A 21,500-nucleotide genomic window follows, 5' to 3' on the forward strand; every position below is an offset into this window, starting at 1 on the left:
ATCCCTCCTACACCCTCAATGGGGAGGGAAAAATCAGGGAAATGCATACAACTCCAATAGCTCTGTTCAGAGGAGATACTCTCTCCAAACTCAGATCAGTCTCCAGCCGTCCCATATAGACAACAGATGGGTGAAGGGTGAAGTGCTGAAGGACTTATTTTGGCCACCCCTTGGCAATCTATTATCTCCTCATTTGAATGTACAGATCCTCATCATTTATTGCACTCAGCTGAGGGAACAGAAAAATGTCATTTCACATTCTGTTGCATAGGAAAGAAAAGGCATATATGATTCCTGCCTAAGAATGCAAGCTCAGTGCATTTTCTGGACATGAGGTAGAAAAGAATACTTGTTGTTATAATCTAAATGAGCTTATGGCACCTGTAACCACTATCAGATTGTTACCATCTTCAAAAGACACATTGGTCTGACATGTGGCATTTAAAAGAAATGTAAATCTTTGGTTAAGAAAATTTCAAATGAGGGAGAGCTAATGATGTATGATAAATAGCAAAACTTCATCAATTGTATCCATACCTATTGCCAGAGTTTTAGTGATAAACTCTCAAAAATCTCGTCTATTATTGGAGCTTATATCTTCCCTTCTCTCTACCAATTCTGTTCTTCCAAGGATAGTTCTCTACCCTTTAAAACTCTAATACAATTTAGCCTTTTCACTTCTCCAGTTGCTCACTCAAACTTTATACCAGTCATGTCAACACACATCCTGGTAGCTGAGCAAGTATATACAGAAACATTTTTAGAAGGTGAGAAAGGGGTGAGTGGGTAAAGAAAAGTTGTGAATGCTAAGATATTTTGTCTGTGACACATTGATAAATATAATTTAATTTTTCTTTTTTTCTTTTGGTTTAGCCAAAACTGGTAAAACTGGGTCACTACACGTAACATTCACTGAAGATGAAACCACTTCCATTAAAACGGATAAAACTCATTTTCCTGATGTTTTAAGAAGTCAATCATTAACACCTATCAGTATCCAAAATATCTTTTTTGGTCATTGTGTACAAGAAAGAGTGACTGCAATTTCATCACCCCAAAAACCTACTAAGCATGTCTATCAGCAGATTCCAGATACTGCTACTGGTTCCATATTTTTTCCACGTTGTCATTCAGCTTCTACTCGAATTTTTGGGAAACAAAGAAACAAAATGGAAAGTTCCAGAAAGTTGAAAACTATGAAAGATGTTTATACTGAAAAAAAGCTAGAAAACATTTTAATTCTTTCTTCCAAGTTTTCCAAACCTGGAAGTGCTCCTGGCTTAGTTATCACTCACAAACTTGAGAATGTGCACCCTGAGCACCAACCTTTACTGGAGAGTCCAGGCGATACTTATCAGCACATCTCGAGAGATTTACGTGCAAGAGTGCCAAGCCCTCTACCTACAACTGTACCTGTGAAACCAGAAGGACAGTGGCCTGAACATTTTAAACCAACTGCTACGTTGACACTAAAAGTTATTCAATTTCCAGGTTTTGTTTCCTTGCCAACACCAATTTTACCAAGAAAACCTCACGGGCAGTCTGTGATAGGTAAATACGATCTGAACATGGTGTAATTACAGAGTCAAGTAGAGCAAAGGGGAGAGAAGGCATGCAAGCTAATGGTACCCCTCCCCGTTTGGGTTTGCAGAGTGGGAGGATGGAATCACCTTTTATCTATACATGTAATACTTGAGCCATAGGGCAGTAACAGAAGTCCTGACCTTGCAGATCTGCCAAGGCCAGACTGGGTACTCCATTCTGATGGTGATGATGGGAACCAACAAGGGAATTCAAAGGATCAGAAAAGCTAATATACAGAAGCAGTGAGAATACACAATCATTCAAAAGGTGATCTAGATGAACTCCAGAAGTAGAATGCCAATGCTGATAGATGCCTTCATGAATACATTTTCATGGATAATTGGAATTCATTAAATGATGAACAATTATATTGAAGTCATAAAACCCTCAAATGAATTTTTACATGTATCCAAAGTCATCCCATTTTTTTTCATTTTTCTAGAAACTCTTGCAGCAGAACATGAAAATGTAGAAAGTGTCCCAAAGCAAATCCTACCAAGACCACCTGAAGGTAAATGCTAGATTTATGCAATTCTTTTAGAAACTGTATATAAGATTATATCTTTAAAAAATTATGAATGATTTTGTGTGTTTATGTGTGTGAGTCACACATGCATAACACACATATGTCTTACTTCATTTTCGGATCCCTAAGTCATTTATGGAGCAGCTATTTCTAATATATTGACTATGAACCAAACATATTGATGTTGAGAATATAAAAGCTGATGTACTCTTAATCTGGGTGGGGTGAACAGACATACAAAAATATGAATTAACTATTTGCCATGTGCCAGGCACTGTTATAAGTGCTTTGACCTTAGTTACTTAGAAGAAACAAATGAAAATGAAAAATATCTTTGAAGAAAGATTACACCATCCTAGATTTACATTATGTCTACAAACAATCTCTCAAATATAGTGTGTGGTAAATAATTCACAATTACCAGGCACACAAAGAGAAAGACAAAATGAATGAAAACTAGCAGAAACAATAAAGAGTAGAAACATATCCACAGGATTATTTGGTATTAGAATTATTGGACACATTTTTAAATAACCTGGTGACTTCTAGGTTTTTTCCATTACTAAGTAGTTTGTATTGGACTAACCTTACCAAAGTCGACTATTAACGCTGCCAAAAATATATAAAGTCACCATTGAAGGAACTGCACAGTAACAAATGTGGGTGTGACTTGAGTAGAGCTGGACAGTAACCAATGTGGATGTTACAATTCCTGAAAGAAGGGAAGCTCTGCCTTTGCCTTGCCTTTTGCCTGAGGGTGTTTGTGGTGTGGGAGAATGGATTACAAGTAGAATGTGGTGGTTTTAGTGGATTGAGGAGCTAGCAGTCAGACTTCAGAGCAGCCAATATACTTGGGACTTGAAGGAGAAAATCTTGGCGAGGAAAGAATTGAAGGAAGGTGAATCAAAAAATCTGCATACAAGCTGGGCACAGTGGAGCGCAGCTGTAGTCTCAGTTCTTGAGAGGCTGAGGTGGAGTATCACTTTAGCCTAGGAGTTTGAGGCCCACCTGGGTAACATAGTGAGACTCAGTCTGTGTTAGGCCATTCTTGCATTGCTATAAAGAAATACCTGAGACTGGATAATTTATAGGGAAAAGAGATTTAATTGGCTCACAGTTCTGCAGACCATACAAGAAGTGTGGTGCTGGTATCTGCCGCTGGTTAGGGCCTCAGGGAGCTTTTACTCATGGTATACAGCAAAGTGGGGGCTTGAACATCACATGATGAGAGTGGGAGCAAGAGAGTGGTGTGAGGTACAGGTGCCACACCCTTTAAAACAGCCAGATCTTATAAGAACTCACTATCATAAGGGCAGCACAAAGCCATGAGGGATCCACTCCCATGAACCAGACACCTCCCACCAGGCCCCATGTTCAACACTGGGAGTTACATTTCAATATGAGATTTAGAGGGGACAACAGCCAAACTATATCACTCCACCTCTGGCCTCTCAAATATCATGTTCTTCTCACATTGCAAAATACAATCGTCCCCTGCCAATAGTTCCCCAAAAGTCTCAATTCATTTCAGCTTCATTCAAAAGTACAAAGTCTCATGTTAGACAAGGCATGTCCCTTTGTATTAGTTTGGTTTCTCTAGAGGGACAGAACTAATAGGATATATGTATATATGAAAGGGAGTTTATTAACGAGAATTGACTTACATCATCACAAGGTAAGGTCCCACAATAGACCGTCTGCTAATTGAGGAGTAAGGAAGCCAGTAGTGACTCAGTCTGAATCCCATAACCTCAAAAGTAGGGAAGCCGACTGTGTAGCCTTCAGTCTATGGCTAAAGGCCCGAGAGCCCCAGGCAAACCACTGGTGTAGGTCCAAGAGCCTAAAAGCCAAAGAACTTGAAGTCTGATGTTCTAGGGCAGGAAGCATCCAGCATGGGAGAAAGATGAAGGCCAGAAGACTCAACAAGTCAGCTTCTTCGACCTTCTGCCTGCTTTTTCTAGCTGTGCTGACAGCTGATTGGATGGTACATACATCCAATGTGGTACACACATCCCACAATGTGGAGTGGTACCCACATTGTGGGTGGGTCTTCTTGAGGGCGGGTCTTCCTTTCCTAGTCAATTGACTCAGATGTTAATCTCTTCTGGCAACACCCAGAAACACCCAGATATACCCAGAAACAACACTTTGCATCCTTCAATCAAATTGACAGTATTAACCATCACACCCTTCCACTTAGAAGCCTGTAAAATTAAAACAAGTTATTTATTTCCAAGCCTGTAAAATTAAAACAAGTTATTTACTTCCAAGATACAATGGGGGGAGGGGTACCAGCATTGGGTAAACATTCCCATTCAAAAAGGGAGAAATTGGCAAAAAGAAAGGGGCTACAGACCCTATTCATTTTCATGGATAATTGCAATCCATTAAATGATGAACGATTATACTGAAGTCATAAGACCCTCAGATGAATTTTTACACGTATCCAAACTCATCCCAGTTTTTTTCTTTTTTCTAGAAATTCCTATAACAGAAAATGAAAATGTAGAATGTATACAGATCTGAAACCCAGCTGGGCAGACATTATATCTTAAAGTTCTAAAATAATATTTGACTGGATGTTCCACATCCAGGGCACACTGGTGCAAGGGGTGGACTCCCAAGGCCTTTCCCAGCTCCACCCATGTGGCTTTGCAGGGTACAGCTCCTGTGGCTGCTCTCATGGGTTGGAGTTGAGTACTTGTGGCTTTTCCAGCCTCACGATTTAAGCTGCATGCAGTGCTACCATTCTGGGGTCTGGAGGGTGGCTGCCCACTTCCCACAGCTCCACTAGGCAATGCCTCAGTGGGGTATTTGTGTGGGGGCTCCAACCCCACATTTCCCCCATCCTGTCCTAATAGAGGTTCTCAGTGAAGGCTCCACCGCTGTGACAGGCTTCTACCTGAGCACCCAGGCTTTCTTATACATCCTCTGAAATGTAGGTGCAGGCTGCCAAACCTCCTTCACTCTTGCATTCTGCAGGTTTTGAGGCCTAACACCATGTGGAAGCCACCAAGGCTTACAGCTTGCACTCTCCAAAGCAGCAGCCTAAGCAGTATCTGGGGTCCTTTGAGCTGAGGCTGGGGTCAGAATGGCCAAGACACAAGGAGCAGCCCCCTCAGGTGGCACAGGGCAGTGGTGCCCTGGGCCTGGCCCCCGAAACTATTCAGTCCTCTTGGTCCTCTGCGTCTGTGATGGGAGGGGCTGCCACAGTGGTCTCTGAAATGTCTTTGAGGCCTTGTTCCCATTTTCTTGGCTATTCCTACTTGGATCCTTTTTAGTTATGCAGATCTCTCTAGCAAGTGGTTACTCTATAGCCTGCTGGAATCCCTCTCCCAAAGCTTTTTCTTTCCATGCTATATGGCCAGGCTGCAAATTTTCCAAACTTTTACAAGCTGCTTCCCTTTTGAATATAAATTTCAACTTTGTCATTGCTTTGCTCCCACATCTGGGCATAGGCTGTTACAAGCAGCCAGGCTAAATCCTGAATGCTTTGCTGCTTAGAAATTTCTTCTATCAGATACCAAATCATCACTCTGAAGTTCAGACTTCCACAGATCTTTAGGGCATGAATAGAATTTAGCCAGGCTCTTTGCTAAAGCGTAACATGAGTAACTTTTGCTCCAGTTCCAAATAAGTTCCTCATTTCAATCTGAGACCTTGGCAGCCTGGCCTTCACTGTCAATATAAATATCAGCATTTTGGTCACGCTGTTTACCCAGTCTCTGAGAAGTTCCAAACTTTCCCTCATCTTCCTGTCTTCTTCTGAGCCTTAGAAACTCTTCCAACCTCTGCCTGTTACCTGGTTCCAAAGTGGCTCCCACATTTTTATGTATCTTCATAGCACTGCCCTTCTCCTCAGTACCAACTTTATGTGTTAGTTTGTTCTTGCATTACTACAAAGAAAAACCCAAGACTGAGTAATGTATAGAGAAAAGAGGTGTAATTGGTTTACAGTTCTGAAGGCTATACAAGCATAGTTATGGCATTCCCTTGGCTTTTGGGGAGGCTTCAGTGGGTTTTACTCATGGCAGAAGGCAAAACAAGAGCAGGTATATCACATTGCAAAAGCAGAAGCAAGAGAGAGTGAAGGAGAGGTCCCACACAATTTTTTTTTTTTTAAAGACAGAGTCTTACTCTGTTGCCCAGGCCAGAGTGCAGTGGCACAATCTCAGCTCACTACAACCTCTGCCTTCCAGGTTCAAGTGATTCTCCTGTCTCAGCCTCCTGAGTAACTGGGATTGCAGGCATAGCTAGTTTTTGTATTTTTCATAGAGACAGGGTTTCACCATGTTGACCAGATTGGTCTCAAACTTCTGACCTCTAGTGATCCTCCTTGGCCTCCCAAAGTGCTGGGATTATAGATGTGAGCCACCGCACCTGGCCTGCCACACACTTTTTTATTTATTTATTTATTTTGAGACAGAGCTTTGCTGTGTCACCCAGGCTGGAGTGCAGTGGCGCGATCTCGGCTCACTGTAAGCTTGGCCTCCTGGGTTCATGCCATTCTTCTGCCTCAGCCTCCAGAGTAGCTGGGACTACAGGCGCCCGCCACCATGCCTGGCTAATTTTTTGTATTTTCAGTAGAGACAGGGTTTCACCTTGTTAGCCAGGATGGTCTCGATCTCCTGACCTCGTGATCTGCCGGCCTCTGCCTCCCAAAGTGCTGGGATTACAGGCGTGAGCCACCGCGCCTGGCCTGCCACACACTTTTAAACAAGATCAGAATTCCACTCACTACCACAAGGATAGCACCAAGCCATAGGAGATCTGCCCCCATGACCCAAACACCTCCCACCAGGACCCATATCCAACATTGGGATTTACATTTCAACATGAGATTTAAAGAGGACAACATACAAACTATATCACAGTCTCCTAAAAAAAATCTGCATACAAACTCCCTCAAGGGTGCTAGCTGATTTCTAAGCTGTGAATGTATAGAACAAGATTCCAAGAAACAGAGTAGAAAACATCAGCTGAGAAGATAAGAAATTGATCATAGAGTTTTGTGATTGCACAAAAGATGGATAATAGAGTTCAAGCTCTGCCGAAGTGTTGGGGCCTTTGTAAACACATTGGAATTTCAGTTGAAATTCCATGCCTTAGGAATAAAGATGGTGTTCTAGGAAAGAAGACAAAACTAAAATAGCCGAGCCCTAACAAAACTCAAACCAATCCTTGATAATGGTGTTTTCTGCCTAATCAAGGAAAACCTAACATGTTGAGAGAAAGAGAAAGAAAGAGAGAGAGGGCATATTATCCAGACTTCTTAAAATAGTTCATCTTTGAAGTCCAGCATTAAATTTAAAAAATTACAACACATTCTAAAAATAAAATAAAATATCTGAAAAACAGTAGAAAGAAACAGGCAATAAAACAGGCCTATATTTGATTCAGATATTAGAGTTTCAAATGGATTTAAAAGTAACTATGATTACTATGTCCAAGAAAGCAAAGAGATCATTGGAGAATTTCACCACAGAACTGGTATTTTTGTTTTTTAAAATGAGTCAAATAAAATTCTAGAACAATAAAAATAATATACCAAATTAACAATTCAAATAGCTGCATTTAGTAAAAGGTTATATACAGCAGAACACTCCAACCATATCCCGCCATTCCTCCCAGAACTTTTGTATCCTTGTCTATGATGTCAATTAACTTCCAGGTCTCTTCCATGTCATTCTGCCATTATTTGCTTTATTGAGTTTCTTCTCTGGTGGTTTCCTTCTTAGAAAATTTAAGAATCCCCAGATTCTTGAGCAATCACCTCCTCTTCATCTCCATCTTCCTCATTTCTACTCAACAACAGACTGCGTGGGCTTAGAGCAGGGAGCAGGCCACAGACTTATGTCTTAACTCACTCTCTTTCCCTTCTTGCTCCATTCTTTCTCCCAAGCCAAGGTATCTCTATATTACATTATATATCTTTCTTTATTCAAGCTTTCACGTCTCTTGATCTGAAATGGGCACAGAGGTTCTGTTTTAGAAATTAAAAACCTTTTTTTGTTTTCTTCGTTCTAGGATGCTGATTTTCTCTCATCGAAGCAGTAACATAAGAATTACTGACATTATAAAATATGTTTCTGCAAACAATGCAGCAATACTGGCTGCAAAAGTAAAATATATTATATAAAATGTTAAAATACTTTCCTGCCACATTTGGTGTATACTTGCATGGGACATTTTTGATGGAAGGTGAAACCCATAGGGTCATAATAAAGTAAATTTAAATTTAGATGGTCTTTCTTTGGCTTACTCCTGAGATGTCTGTTTGTCTCCTATGGGGGATCTACCAGCTAAAGGAAGAGTTTAATTACATAGGGCATTTGAATTGTACATCAAAGTGATACTAAGGAAAAAGTGAGGCTGATGTCTTGCTGAGGTATTCTTACATGACGTTGCCTATTAATTTTATGAGCCAAGAAGTTCTTTATGTAATTCATAGTAAATTTTAAGAAAATATTTTTACACATAGTATGCAAAGACAGATATTGATGGAAACTAAATTATCCAGATAGAAATCTATGAGCATATGGTTTACTTTGGGGAAGATAATGGTGCACCTAAAATTACAAAACAAAACAACACCCAATTTGGCAAACAGAACTGAGTTTGGGGTAGATGAAGGCTATGGGGAATCCCTGCCAGAGGATGTGTGCACTTAAGCCCTTAGGGTAACTCAATATTTTCATAAGATAAATACCTCTTAACTTTCATTCTAGGTGATAACACATTTAAATTTTATGTTTTGTTTTGTTTATTTAGGTCTCACCAAAACTGAAAAAATAGAATCAGAGATACAGATTGTGCGTGGTGAAGGTTTTAAGACTGTTGCAGCAACACGATATGAAACAATAGCAGCCATGACCAACCTGGCCATAGTAAACTGTCAAGTATATGGAAGAAATGCACTTAATCTGAAGGTATGCTGGATCTTTTTAATGACAGTGTCCTCCTGTATTATCAATTATTTTTGCTTTAGATTTCCCAATATAGATTAGTTTCCATGGTATTGAGGGGAATTTTCCTATTACAATAGAGATTTCTTAGGAACACATTCAAATTGCATCTCAAAACCTATATTCCTAGTTTGCCTTCAGTTTAAAAAGATTCTGAGGTTCAAGTCAATCACAGTGCTTTTTTAAAATTACTTAGCATAAGAGAATTTGAATTCAGATTTATTGTATTTTTAAGTTATTAGCAATCTTTGGCTCTGTGACAAATCTAGTACTAGGATGGCTTTTCACTGAACACAAGCTCAATATCATGAATAGCAATAATATTAGTTATCATTTGTTAAGTATCCACTACGTGCCACATACACATTACTCCTAATACATAATTATGTAAAGTATTATAATCTTTATCCTCAGACAAGAACACTGAGGCTTAATGAAAGTAACTTGTATAAGATCACACAGTAAGCAAGTTGTAGAGCTTGGGTTTGAACCCAGAACCTTTTGGCCTCAAAAATCTATGCTTTATTATTTTAAGTTTTATTTTGAGGTAAGTTCTAACTCATAGAAAATTTGTAAAAATAGGAAAAGCTACAGAGAGTTTCTTTGAAAAATTAGGGCATTAAAATAATATCCATATATACTGCGAAATTTGGAAAGTCAAATGCTTGGCTGGGGCTAGACACATTCTTAGAAAAGACCTGAGAAGGCCCTAAGCTTTCACATCTGGCTGACCTCTAAATGCAGTACAAGCAGGAAGTAAAGGCAAAGGTGGTTGTAAATGGCCTGGCTAAGCATTGAAGGAGTGCCTTAGCACAGAGTCCATCTGCAAAGGTGGAGTTCTCTCTCTCTCCTCCTCTCTCTGTCTTCTGTTGTGTAAGGAAATCTCTGTCAAAACAATAACTGAACCCGAGTTAAAAGAGCAGAGATTTTAAAGAAAACATGTGACAAAGAATACAGACTTCACAAAAAAAGTTTAGAAAATTATTAAACAACTCAATAGCTATAGCTCATATCAAGCCTACAGAAATTCTGGAGCTGAAAAATACAATAACTGAAATGAAAACCTCACTGGAAGATTTCAATAGTAGATTTGATCAGGCAGTAGATTTGATCTATTTCTATTCTATAAAAATAGAAATAGAATGCAAAACAACAAAACAAACCCCAAAGAGAGAGAAAAATGTGATTTCCAGAGTTAACACATTATAATGATTAAGACGTCCAGTTCCAGTTTTTAACAAAAATTATGGAATATCCAAAAAATATGGCTTGTTCACAGAAGAAACTAACAGAAGCTCTATTTTTTCACATCAGACGGGTAATGTGCCAATGTCATAAAAAGGCTTGAGGGAGGCATATTTTATTCATGAGCATAAAAAGCCAATCATCATGCTTATGAACTACTAAAGGATTAGAAACTACTTCTGAGGAAGCACAGATATTGGACTTACTGGAAAAAGGACTTCAAATAAACTGTCTTAAATATGTTCAAACTGCTAAATGAAACTATGGACAGAGAGCTAAAGAGAATAATGTGTGAACAGAGATTTCAATAAGGAGAATAATGCGTGAACAGAGATTACAATAAAGAGATGGAAATGACAAAAGAAAAAAAAACAATTCAGGAGCTGGAAACTACATTACCAAACTGAAAACTTCTCTAGAAAGTTTCAATACTAGGAATATTGATTAGGCAGAATAAAGAATTATAAACTAGAAAATAGGTAAATTGAAATGATCAAGTATGAAGAACAGAAAGAAAAATAAATAAATAAAAATGAACAGAACTTAAGGGACCTCCAGAACATCATCAAGTATACCAACATACATTTAATGGGGTCTCTGGAAAAAAGGAAAGAGAAGAAAGGGCAGAAAAAATATTTGAAGAAATAATGGCCAAATATTCCAAATTTGATTAAAAGCACAACTCTATACATCCAGGAAGCTCAATCAACTCCAAGAAGGATAATTGCCAAGAGATCCACAATGAGACATATAATCTAATTGTCAAAAGCCAAAGTCAAAGAAATAATCTTGACAGCAGCAAGCAAGAAGTGTTTTGTCATGTACAAGGGCTCTACAATGAAATTCACAGCCAGTTTGTTGCCAGAAACTATGGAGGCAAGAAAGGAATTGGATGACATCTTTATAATGCTGAAAGAAAAGCAATCTGTCAACCAAAAGTCTATAACCAGAAAATATCCTTCAAAAACAAAGGAGTAATTAAGACATTCCCCAATAAGCAGAAGCCGAGGGCATTTCTGCCCTATAAGAAATGCTAGAGAGTTGTTCAGGCTACAGTGAGATAACATTAGACAGCAACTCAAAGTCTTAAAAAGAAATAAAGAACTCTGATGAAGGTAACTACATAGGTAAATATAAAAGTCAGTATTATTTTGGTTATCAGTTTGTATTTTTCTTATATCACTTAAAAGACAAGTGTGTAAACATAATTATAAATGTGTATTAATGGACACACAATGTTTAAAGATTTAATTTGTGACAAAACAGAAGGGAGATGAAGCTGTATAGGAACAGAGATTTTGTATGCCATCAGAGTTAATTTGGTATCAATCTAAACTAGATTGTTGTAAATTTAGGATGCCAAGTGCAATCCCATAGTAACTACTACTAAAAAACCATATTAAAACATACACAAAGGGAAGTGAGGAGGGAATTAATGTGGCACACTACAGAAAATTCATTAAATACAAAGAAGGCTGTAATGAAGGGAACGAACAAAACCAACAATGACAAAACATTCTGGAAAGGGCAAAAGTGTAAAGGCAGTAAAAGTACCTGCGGTTTTCAGGGTTGTGGCAGAAGGGAAGAAAGGATGAATAGGAGAAGCACGAGTAATTTTTAGGGCAGTGATTCCGTATGATACTGTAATGGTGAGTCTATTTCCTTATGTATTTTGAAAACCCATGGAATATATAACACAAGGTGTGAACTATAATGTAAACTATGGACTTGGGTTGATAATGATGTGCCAATGTTGGTTCATTGATTGTAACAAATATACCAACATGTTGTACAGGATGTTAATGTTGGGAGAAGGCTATAGGTACATATGGCAAAGGGGTATGTGGAGAAGAAAAATCTCAAATTAAGAACTTAACTTTACACTTTAAAAAACTTGAACAAAGAGAGCAAACTAAACCCAAAGTTAACAGAAGGAAGAAAACAATAATGATAAGAGCAGAGATAAATGAAATAGAGAATAGGAAAACAGTAGAGAAAATTAATGAAAACAAAGTTAGGTTATTTGTAAAGATCAACAAAATAAATAAATCCTTAGCTAGACTAAGTAAAAAAGAGAGAGAGAATGTACAAAAAACTAACATTAGTCATGAAAATTGAAATATTACAACTGGTCTTACAAAAATAAAGGGGATTGTAAAAGAATACTTTAAATGATTGTACACTAATGAATAATATAACCTAGATTAAATGGAAACATTTCTAGAAAAACACAAATTACAGACTCAAGAACAAATAAAAATCCGAGCAGACATTTAACAAGTAATGAGATTAAGTCAGTAACAGAAAACTTCCAAACAAAGTAAAATCCAGGACCAGATGGGCCTAATATCAGGCAACCCTAATTTCAGACAAAACAGGCTTTAAACCAACAAAGATCAAAAAAGACAAAGAAAGGCGTTACATAATGTTAAAGGGCTCAATTCAACAAGAAGACGTAACTATCCTAAATATATATGCACCCAATACAGGAGCAGCCAGATTCATAAAGCAAATTATTAGATTCCTACAAAAAGACTGAGGTTGCCTCATAATGAATAGTGGGAGACATCAACACTCCACTGACAGCATTAGACAAATCATCAAGGCAGAAAATTAACAAAGATATTCAACATTGGACAAAAATGGATCTGGACCTTTACAGAACTCTACCCCTAAAACAACAGAATTCTTCCCATTTCCACATGACACATACTCTAAAATCAACCATGTAATCGAACACAAAACAAGTCTCAGCAAATGAAAAATAATTGTATTAGTACATTGTCATACTGCTATGAAGAAATACCCGAGACTGGGTAATTTATAAATAAAAAGAGGTTTAATGGACTAACAGTTCCACATGGCTGGGGAGGTCTCACAATCATGGCAGAAGGCAAAGGAGAAGCAATGACACGTCTTACATGACGGCAAGCAAGCATGTGCAGGGGAACTGCCCTTTATAAAACCATCAGCTCTCACGTGACTTATTCATTTTCATCACAAGAAAAACTCACCCCTATGATGCATTTACCTCCCACCAGATCCCTCCCACGACACATGGATTATGGGAGCTACAATTCAAGATGATATTTGGGTGGGGACACAGGCAAACCATATCAATAACCAAAATTATACCAAACACAATCTTGGACCACAGTACAATAAAAATAGAAGTCAAGACTTTTAAAATCACTCATACCATGCAGTTACATGAAAATTAAATGACATACTCCTGAATGACTCTTGGGTAAATCTGAAATGAAGGTAGAAAAGAAGTACTTTGAAATTAATGAGAATAAAAATACAGCATATTAGAATCTCTGGTACACAGCTAAGGCAATGTTAAGCAGGAAATTCATAGCACTAAGTGTCCACATCAGGAAGTTAGAAAGATGTTAAATTAGTAACCTAACATTAAAACTGAAAGAACTAGAGAAGCAAGAGTAAACCAACCCCAAAGCTAGCAGAAGACAAGAAATAACCAAAGTCAGAGCTGAACTAAAGAAAACTGAGACACAAAAAAGAATTCAAAAGATCAGCAGATCCAGGAGTTGATTTTTTTGGGAAAAAAAAAATTAGTAATATAGGACACTAGCTAGACTAATAAAGAAGGAAGAGAAAATCCAAATACAATTAGAAATAACAAAGGAGAAGTTATTCCTGACCCCACAATAATAAAAATAACCATCAGAAACAACTACAGACACCTCTCTGCACACAAAGTAGAAAACCTAGAAGAGATGGATAAATTCCCAGACACATACATCCTCCCAAGACTGAACCAGGAAGAAGTTGATTCCCTGAACAGACCAATAATGAGCTCCAAAACTGAATCAGTAGTAAATAGACCACCAACCAAGAAAAGCCCAGTGCCACACAGATTCACAGCTGAATTCTACCAGATGTACAAAGCAGAGCTTGTACCATTTCTGGTGAAACTATTCCAAAAAATTGAGGAGGAGGAGCTCCTCCCTAACTAATTCAGTGATGCTGGCATCATCCTGATGCCAAAACCTGGCAGAGACACAACAACAACAACAACAAAAAAAACCAACAAAACTTCAGGCCAATATTCTTGATGAACACTGATGCAAAAATCTTCAACAAAATACTAGCAAACTGAATCCAGCAGCACATCAAAAAGCTTATCTACTATGATCAAGTAGGCTTTATCCCTGGGATGCAAGATTGGTTCAACATATGCAAATCAATACATGTGATTCATCACACAAACAGAACTAAAAACAAAAACTATATGATTATCTCAATAGATGTAGAAAAGGTTTTTAATAAAATTCAACATCACTACATGTTAAACACTCTCCATAAAGTAGGTATTGAAGAAACAACCTCAAAATAATAAGAGCCACCTATGACAGACTGACAGCCAACATCATACAGAATGGGCAGAAGTTGGAAGCATTCCCCTTAAAAACTGGAACAAGTCAAGGATGTCCTCTCTCTCTCTCTCTCTCTCTTTTTTTTTGTTTTTTGTTTTTTGTTTTTTGTTTTTTGAGACAGAGTCTCGCTCTATTGCCCAGGCTGGAGTGCAGTGGTGCGATCTCGGCTCACTGCAAGGTCCACCTCCCAGGTTCACGCCATTCTCCTGCCTTAGCCTCCCGAGTAGCTGGGACTACATGCGCCCACCACGACGCCCATCTAAATTTTTTGTAATTTTAGTAGAGACGGGGTTTCACCATGTTAGCCAGGATAGTCTCGATCTGCTGGCCTCGTGATCCACCCGCCTCGGCCTTCCAAAGTGCTGGGATTACAGGCGTGAGCCACTGTACCCAGCCAAGGATGCCCTCTCTCAACACTCCTATTCAACAAAGTATTGGAAATCCTGACCAGGGTAATCAGGCAAGAGAAAGAAAGAAAGAACATCCAAATAGGAAGAGAGGAAGCTAAACTATCCCTATTTGCAAATGGCATGATCCCATATGTAGAAAACCTCGTAGTCTCAGCCCCAAAGCTCCTTAAGCTGATAAACAACTTCAGCAAAATCTCAGACTACAAAATCAATGTGCCAAAATCACAGACATTCTTATACACCAACAACAGTCAAGCTAAGAGCCAAATCAGGAACACAGTCTCATTCACAATTGCCACATAAAGAATAAGATCTTTAGGAATACAGCTAACCAAGGATGTGAATGATCTCTACAAGGAGAACTACGAAACACAAAGTTCAAAGGAATCAGAGATGACACAAGCAAATGGAAAAACATTCCATGCTCATGGATAGGAAGAATCAATATTAATAAAATGGCCATACTGACAAAAGCAATTTATAGATTGAATGGTATTCCTATTAAACTACCAGTGACATTCTTCACAGAACTAGAAAAAAACCATTATAAAATTCATATGGAACCAAAAAAGAGCCTGACTAGCCAAGGCAAACCTAAGCAAAAAGAGAAAAGCTAGAGGCATCATGCTACCTGCCTTCGAACTATACTAGAGGGCTACAGCATGGTGCTGGTACATAAACAAACACATAAACCAATGGAACTGAATAGAGAACTCAGAAACAAGGCTGCATACCTACAACTATCTGATCTTTGACAAAGCTGACAAAAACAAGCAATGGGGAAAGGATTCCCTATTCAATAAATGGTGCTGGGATAACTGGCTAGCCATATGCAGAAGATCGAAATTGGACCCCTTCCATATACTATATACAAAAATTAACTCAAGATATATTAAAGACTTTAATGTAAAATGCAAAACTATAAAAACCTTGGAGGACAACCTAGGCAATACTATTTAGGGCATAGGAATGAGCAAAGATTTAATGATAAAGACACCAAAGCAATTGCAACAAAAGCAAAAATTGACAGATGGGGTCTAATTAAACTAAAGAGCTTCTGCATTACAACGAAAATTATCAACAGAGTGAACAGACAGCCTACAGAATGGGAGAGAAATTTTGCAAACTATGCATCTGACAAAGGCCTAATATCCAGCATTTATAAGGAACTAAAACAAACAACCCCATTAAAAAGTGGGCAAAGGCCATGAACAGACACTCCAAAAGAAGACATACATGTGACCAACAATCATGAAAAAAGCTCAACATCACTGATCATTAGAGAAATGCAAATCAAAGTCACAATAAGATACCATCTCACATCAGGCAGGATAGCTATTACTAAAACGAAAAAAATAACAGATGCTGTTGAAGTTGTGGAGAAAAAGGAACATTTATACACTCTTGGTGGGAGTGTAAATTAGTTCAACCATTGTGGAAGACAGTGTGACAATTCCTCTAAAACCTAAAAACAGAAATACCATTTGACCCAGCATCCCATTACTGGGTATATACCCAAACCAATATAAATTATTCTATTATAAAGACACATGCGTGTGTTTATGGCAGCACTCTTTGTGATAACAAAGTCATGGAATCAACCTAAATGCACATCAATGATAGACTGGATAAAGAAAATGTGGTACATATATACCATAGAATACTATGCTACCATTTAAAAGAACAAGAGCATGTCTTTTGTGGGAACATGGATGGAGCTGGAGGCCATTATACTTAGCAAACTAACTCAGGGACAGTAAACCAAATATTTCATGTTCTCACTTATAAGTGGGAGCTAAATAATGAGTACACACGGACACATAGAGGGGAACAATATGCACTGGATCCTATTGGAAGGTGGAGGGTGGGAAGAGGGAGAGGGTTGGGAAAAATAACTAATGGGTACTAGGCTTAATACTTGGGTGATTAAATAATCTGTACAAGAAACCCCCATGACACAAGTTTTCCTATATAATAAATCTGCATGTGTATCCCTGAACTTAAAATAAAAGCTAAATTAAAAAAAAAAAAGACCTAGAAAACATATTTAAGGAAATAATGGCTGAGATTTTCCCAAATCTGGAGATAACCAGTAGCACCCAAATACAGGAAATTCAAAGGTCACCAATTAGATTCAATGCAGGAGGAATTTCCCAAGGTACATCATAATCAAATTAGCAAAAATCAAAGAGAAAGAATATTTGCAGCACAAACAATAAAGAAACATATGACATTCAACAGAGCCCCAGTACAGCTTTTAGCAGCTTATTCAGCAGAAACCCTGCAGGCTAGGAGAGAGTGTTGAAGGGGAGGAAAAAAAAAAAAAACCAACCCTCTTGACTGAGACTACTATACCCATTAAAGTGTCTCTTCAAACACAAAGGAGAGATAAAGACTTTCCCCAAATAACAAAAGCGGAAGGAACTCATGAACACCAAACCTGTCCAAAAAATGCTACAGGGAGTCCTTCCATCTGGGAGAAATAGACTGTAAGGTGTAACAAGAAAACATTTCAAAATATAAAACTCACTGCTGAAAATAAGAAAATTGAAAACTAGACAAATTCAGAACGTATTAATACTGTAATTGTGGTAAGTAAACCACTTACATCTTAAATATGAAGACTAAAAGACAAAACTATTAAAAACAACAATTGCAACAGCTGGTTAAGAGATAGGCAATATGGAAGGATGTAAATTGAAACATCAAGAAGTCAAAATATGTAGAAGGTGCTATTAAAGTGTGGAGTTTGTTTTTGATGCTTTTCCTTGCGAGCAAAGTTAAGTTGTCATCGGTTTAAAATTACCTATTATATCATGGTTTTTGTAAGCCTCATGGTAACCACAAAGCATAAACCTGTAATAGCACAGAATCCAAACATATTACTAGAGAAAATTACTTAAACACAAAGTCAGGTAGTAAGAGAGGTAAAAAGGAAGAAAGGATTCACACAATAAGCAGAAAATGAATAACAAAATGACAACAGGAAACCCTTACCTATCAATAAAAACCTTGAATATAAGTAAATAAATAAATAATATCAGCCCCAGCTATATGCTGTCTATAAGAAACTCACTTTCTCTATAAAGACACAGGCTGAAAATGAAGGGATGGACAAAGATATTCCACATACACTGAAACCAAAAAAGAGCATGAGCAGCTATACTTATATCAGATAAAGTAAACTTTAAGTCAAGAATGGTAAGACAAGGAGGGCCATCGTATAAAAATCAAGAGGAGAGGCTGGTCTCGAACTCCCGACCTCAGGTGATCCACCCACCTCGGCCTCCCAAAGTACTGGGATAACAGGCGTGAGCCACCACACCCGGTCCTTGGTTATAAGCTTTAAAGAATTTGTTTGCTATTTTGCACATTTCTGCCTTAAGACTGTGTTTCTAGCAACTATTTAAAGTTATAAACTCTTCATTGGTAAAGAATAAATCTTATATCACTAAAAGATGAATATGCAATAAGATGTTTTCAGACAAAGAAAAGCTGAATTCGTTTTTCTCAAGCTTATCTCTACTACAAGAAATGTTGGAAAAAAGCCTGAGGAGTTAAAAAAAGAAAAAAATTAGACCAAATAGAAACCTAGTTAATTAAGAAATAATGAATAGCACCACAAGTGGTAAATACATCAGTGAATATAAAGGACCTTTTAAAACAATCTTGAAATCTCTTTAAAAGAATACTGATTATTTAAAATAAATACATTAACCATATATTGTGGGTGTTATAGCTAATATAAAAGTAAAATATTTGACAACAGGAGTACAAAAGTTTGGAAGGGGCTAAATGTATGTATCTATTATAAGGTTCTTTTTTTTCTTACCCTTTTCTATGGTGCTGATACTGAAAGATTCTTTAATCATGAAGTAGTAGAATATTTTTTGAAGGGTGGTTGTGTTAAGGCACATACTGTGATCTTTAAAGAAGTCACTTTTTTAATAACACTAAGGAGAATAACAAGAAAGTCATTTAAAAAAAATGATGTTTGAACAAATGGTCTGTTCACAGCAAAGAAGGCAAGAAAAGAATAGAGGAATAAGGCTGAGTGCTGTGGCTTATGCCTGTAATCTCAGTGCTTTGGGAAGTCAAGGCAGGAGGATTCCTTGATGCCAGGTGTTTGAGGACAGCCTAGGCAACATAGCAAGACCCTGTCTCTACAAATTTTCTGTTTAGAAATTAGCCAAGAATGGTGATATGTACCTGTAGTTCTAGCTACTCAGGAGGCTGAGGAAGATCACATGAGCCCAGGAATTTGAGGTTTTAGTGAGCTATGATTGTGCCACTGGACTCCAGGCAGGGTGACTGAGCGAGACCGTGTCTCTAAAAAAAAAGGAGAATAGAGAATAGAAGAACAGAAACAGATCAGACAAACAGAAAAAAGCACCAAAATGGTAAACTTTAGCCTAAACATATTAGTAATTTTGTTAAATGTAAATGGGTTAAACATCACAATAAAAAAATAGAGATCGTCAAACTGGCCAATGAAGTACCACTCAATTATTTGCTATTTACAGGAAGCGTACTTAAATAAAGACACTGATGGTTAAAAAGTAAAACTGGAAAAAGATAACAGTAGGCATTATAAAGCTCTTAGGGCTGTATTAGCTGACTAAGTAGAAAATAATACTAAAGAAAAAGAGTATTACCAAGTATAAAGAGAAGTGTGAAAATGTTTAAACGGTCAATTCATCAAGAAGACAGAACAATCTAAATGTGTATAGATATAATAAGAATGCCTCAAAATTCGTCAATCAAAATTTAACAGAACTAAAGTGAGAAGTAGAACAATTCACCATCATAACTGGATATTAGACTTAACATATCTTGATCAAGAATTGATATGTGTAGTAAAAAACAATTCAGTAAAGATATAGAAGATCTGAAATAACTCCAGAAACTAACTTGACCTAATTAACATTTATAGAATGATACATCCAATAGCTGCAGAATAAACATTACTTTTTAGGTACACATAGAACAATTTCAAGATATATGTTGGGCCATAAAACATATCTCAGGAAATTTTAAAAGACTGAAATATTGTAGTTCTCATACCACAACAGAAATAAAATAGAAGTCACAGTAAGATATCTAGAAAAGTACCAAATATTTGTGCTAAATATTAATGTAAATATTAAAAAGCACTAAGTGTTTGGAAATGAAACAACACACTAATTAAAAAATAGGTCAAGAAAGAAAGCACCAAGGAAATCAGAAATGTTTTAAACTGAATGACAATGAAGACAGTACAGAAATTGGCACATTTAACAAGAAGTTTCAGGTAGATGCTGGATTAACAGATAGAAATCAGAGAAATAAAGGTAGAGATATAAAAAGGAGTAAAGAAAATAATTATATATAAAATAGATTCAATTATATTTCAGCACATAGCAATGTTTGCTTGTTAGTGATTGAACTAATTCTGTCACGCATATAATACTACACTTGTCACACACATAAATACTTAGTCTGATATGGTTTGGGTCTGTGTCCTCACCAAGTCTCATGTCAAATGGTAATCTCCAGTGCTGAAGGTGGGGCCTAGTGGGAGGTGATTGGATCATGGGGATGGATTTGCTGTTCTCCTGATAGCAAGCGAGTTCTCATGAGATCTCTTAGTTTTAAAGACCTCCCTGGTCTTCCTGCTGCTATGACCATGTAAGACTGCTTCCCCCTTCACCTTCTGCTATGATTTTAAGTTTCCTGAGGCCTCCCCAGAAGCCAAGCAGATGCTGCCATGCTTTCTCTACAGCCTGGAGAACCATGAGCCAATTAAACCTCTTTTCTTTATAAATTACCCAGTGTCAGATATCTCTTTATAGCAGTGTGAGAACAGCCTAATGCATAGTGTTTCTATTTTGCTTCCATCTTTTACATACCAAAGAAATTATTAACACAACAGACTAAAAAAAAATTAATAGATGACGAGTATAGGCTTGTTAGTATATTGTGTAAAACATTCTCATTCAAATTATGTGCTGATTTTGTTTTACTCTTGTATAAACTATTTTGTGCCTTGTTCATGATTAACTTCTTATCTCTTGTCACTTTCTTTTAGGGCTTTTTTATACTACATTGTCCAGACTTAACACCTTTAGCTTTCCAGTTGATATATCTTAATTTGTCATTTAATGATCTTCGTTACTTTCCCACAGAAGTGAGTCCATTTTTATTGTTATATACTGATGTAACTTATTGTGTATAATAATTATAATAAAAATAGACATCTTTTAATACCTCGAAGTTACTATAAAGTGCTGTAAATGTATTTTGGGTTGCATCTTTTGAATGGCTTATTTTCAGAAGCACAAAATGTACAGTACATCTTTCTTAGGAAGTCCCATGATGTAATCCTCAAACA

At 37.3% G+C, this 21,500-nt stretch overlaps 1 protein-coding gene and 1 non-coding gene across 2 annotated transcripts in view; one reads left to right on the top strand and one right to left on the bottom strand.

Annotated features, from left to right (window-relative positions):
- LRRC63 (leucine rich repeat containing 63) overlaps nucleotides 1–21,500 on the top strand; it is a 65,595-nt gene that overhangs the window by 14,664 nt on the left and 29,431 nt on the right. The window contains exons 3-6 of the mRNA XM_050766391.1: nucleotides 874–1,551; nucleotides 2,027–2,095; nucleotides 8,882–9,039; nucleotides 21,198–21,296. Coding sequence (XP_050622348.1) covers nucleotides 874–1,551; nucleotides 2,027–2,095; nucleotides 8,882–9,039; nucleotides 21,198–21,296 — 1,004 coding nt within the window. The remainder of the gene's footprint in view (nucleotides 1–873; nucleotides 1,552–2,026; nucleotides 2,096–8,881; nucleotides 9,040–21,197; nucleotides 21,297–21,500) is intronic.
- LOC126940907 (small nucleolar RNA U13) lies at nucleotides 10,384–10,487 on the bottom strand. The gene has a single exon (XR_007720978.1). It is a non-coding gene; the product is annotated as a small nucleolar RNA U13 (small nucleolar RNA).

This window comes from Macaca thibetana, chromosome 17, assembly GCF_024542745.1.
Source record: "Macaca thibetana thibetana isolate TM-01 chromosome 17, ASM2454274v1, whole genome shotgun sequence".
Lineage (NCBI taxonomy): Eukaryota > Metazoa > Chordata > Mammalia > Primates > Cercopithecidae > Macaca > Macaca thibetana.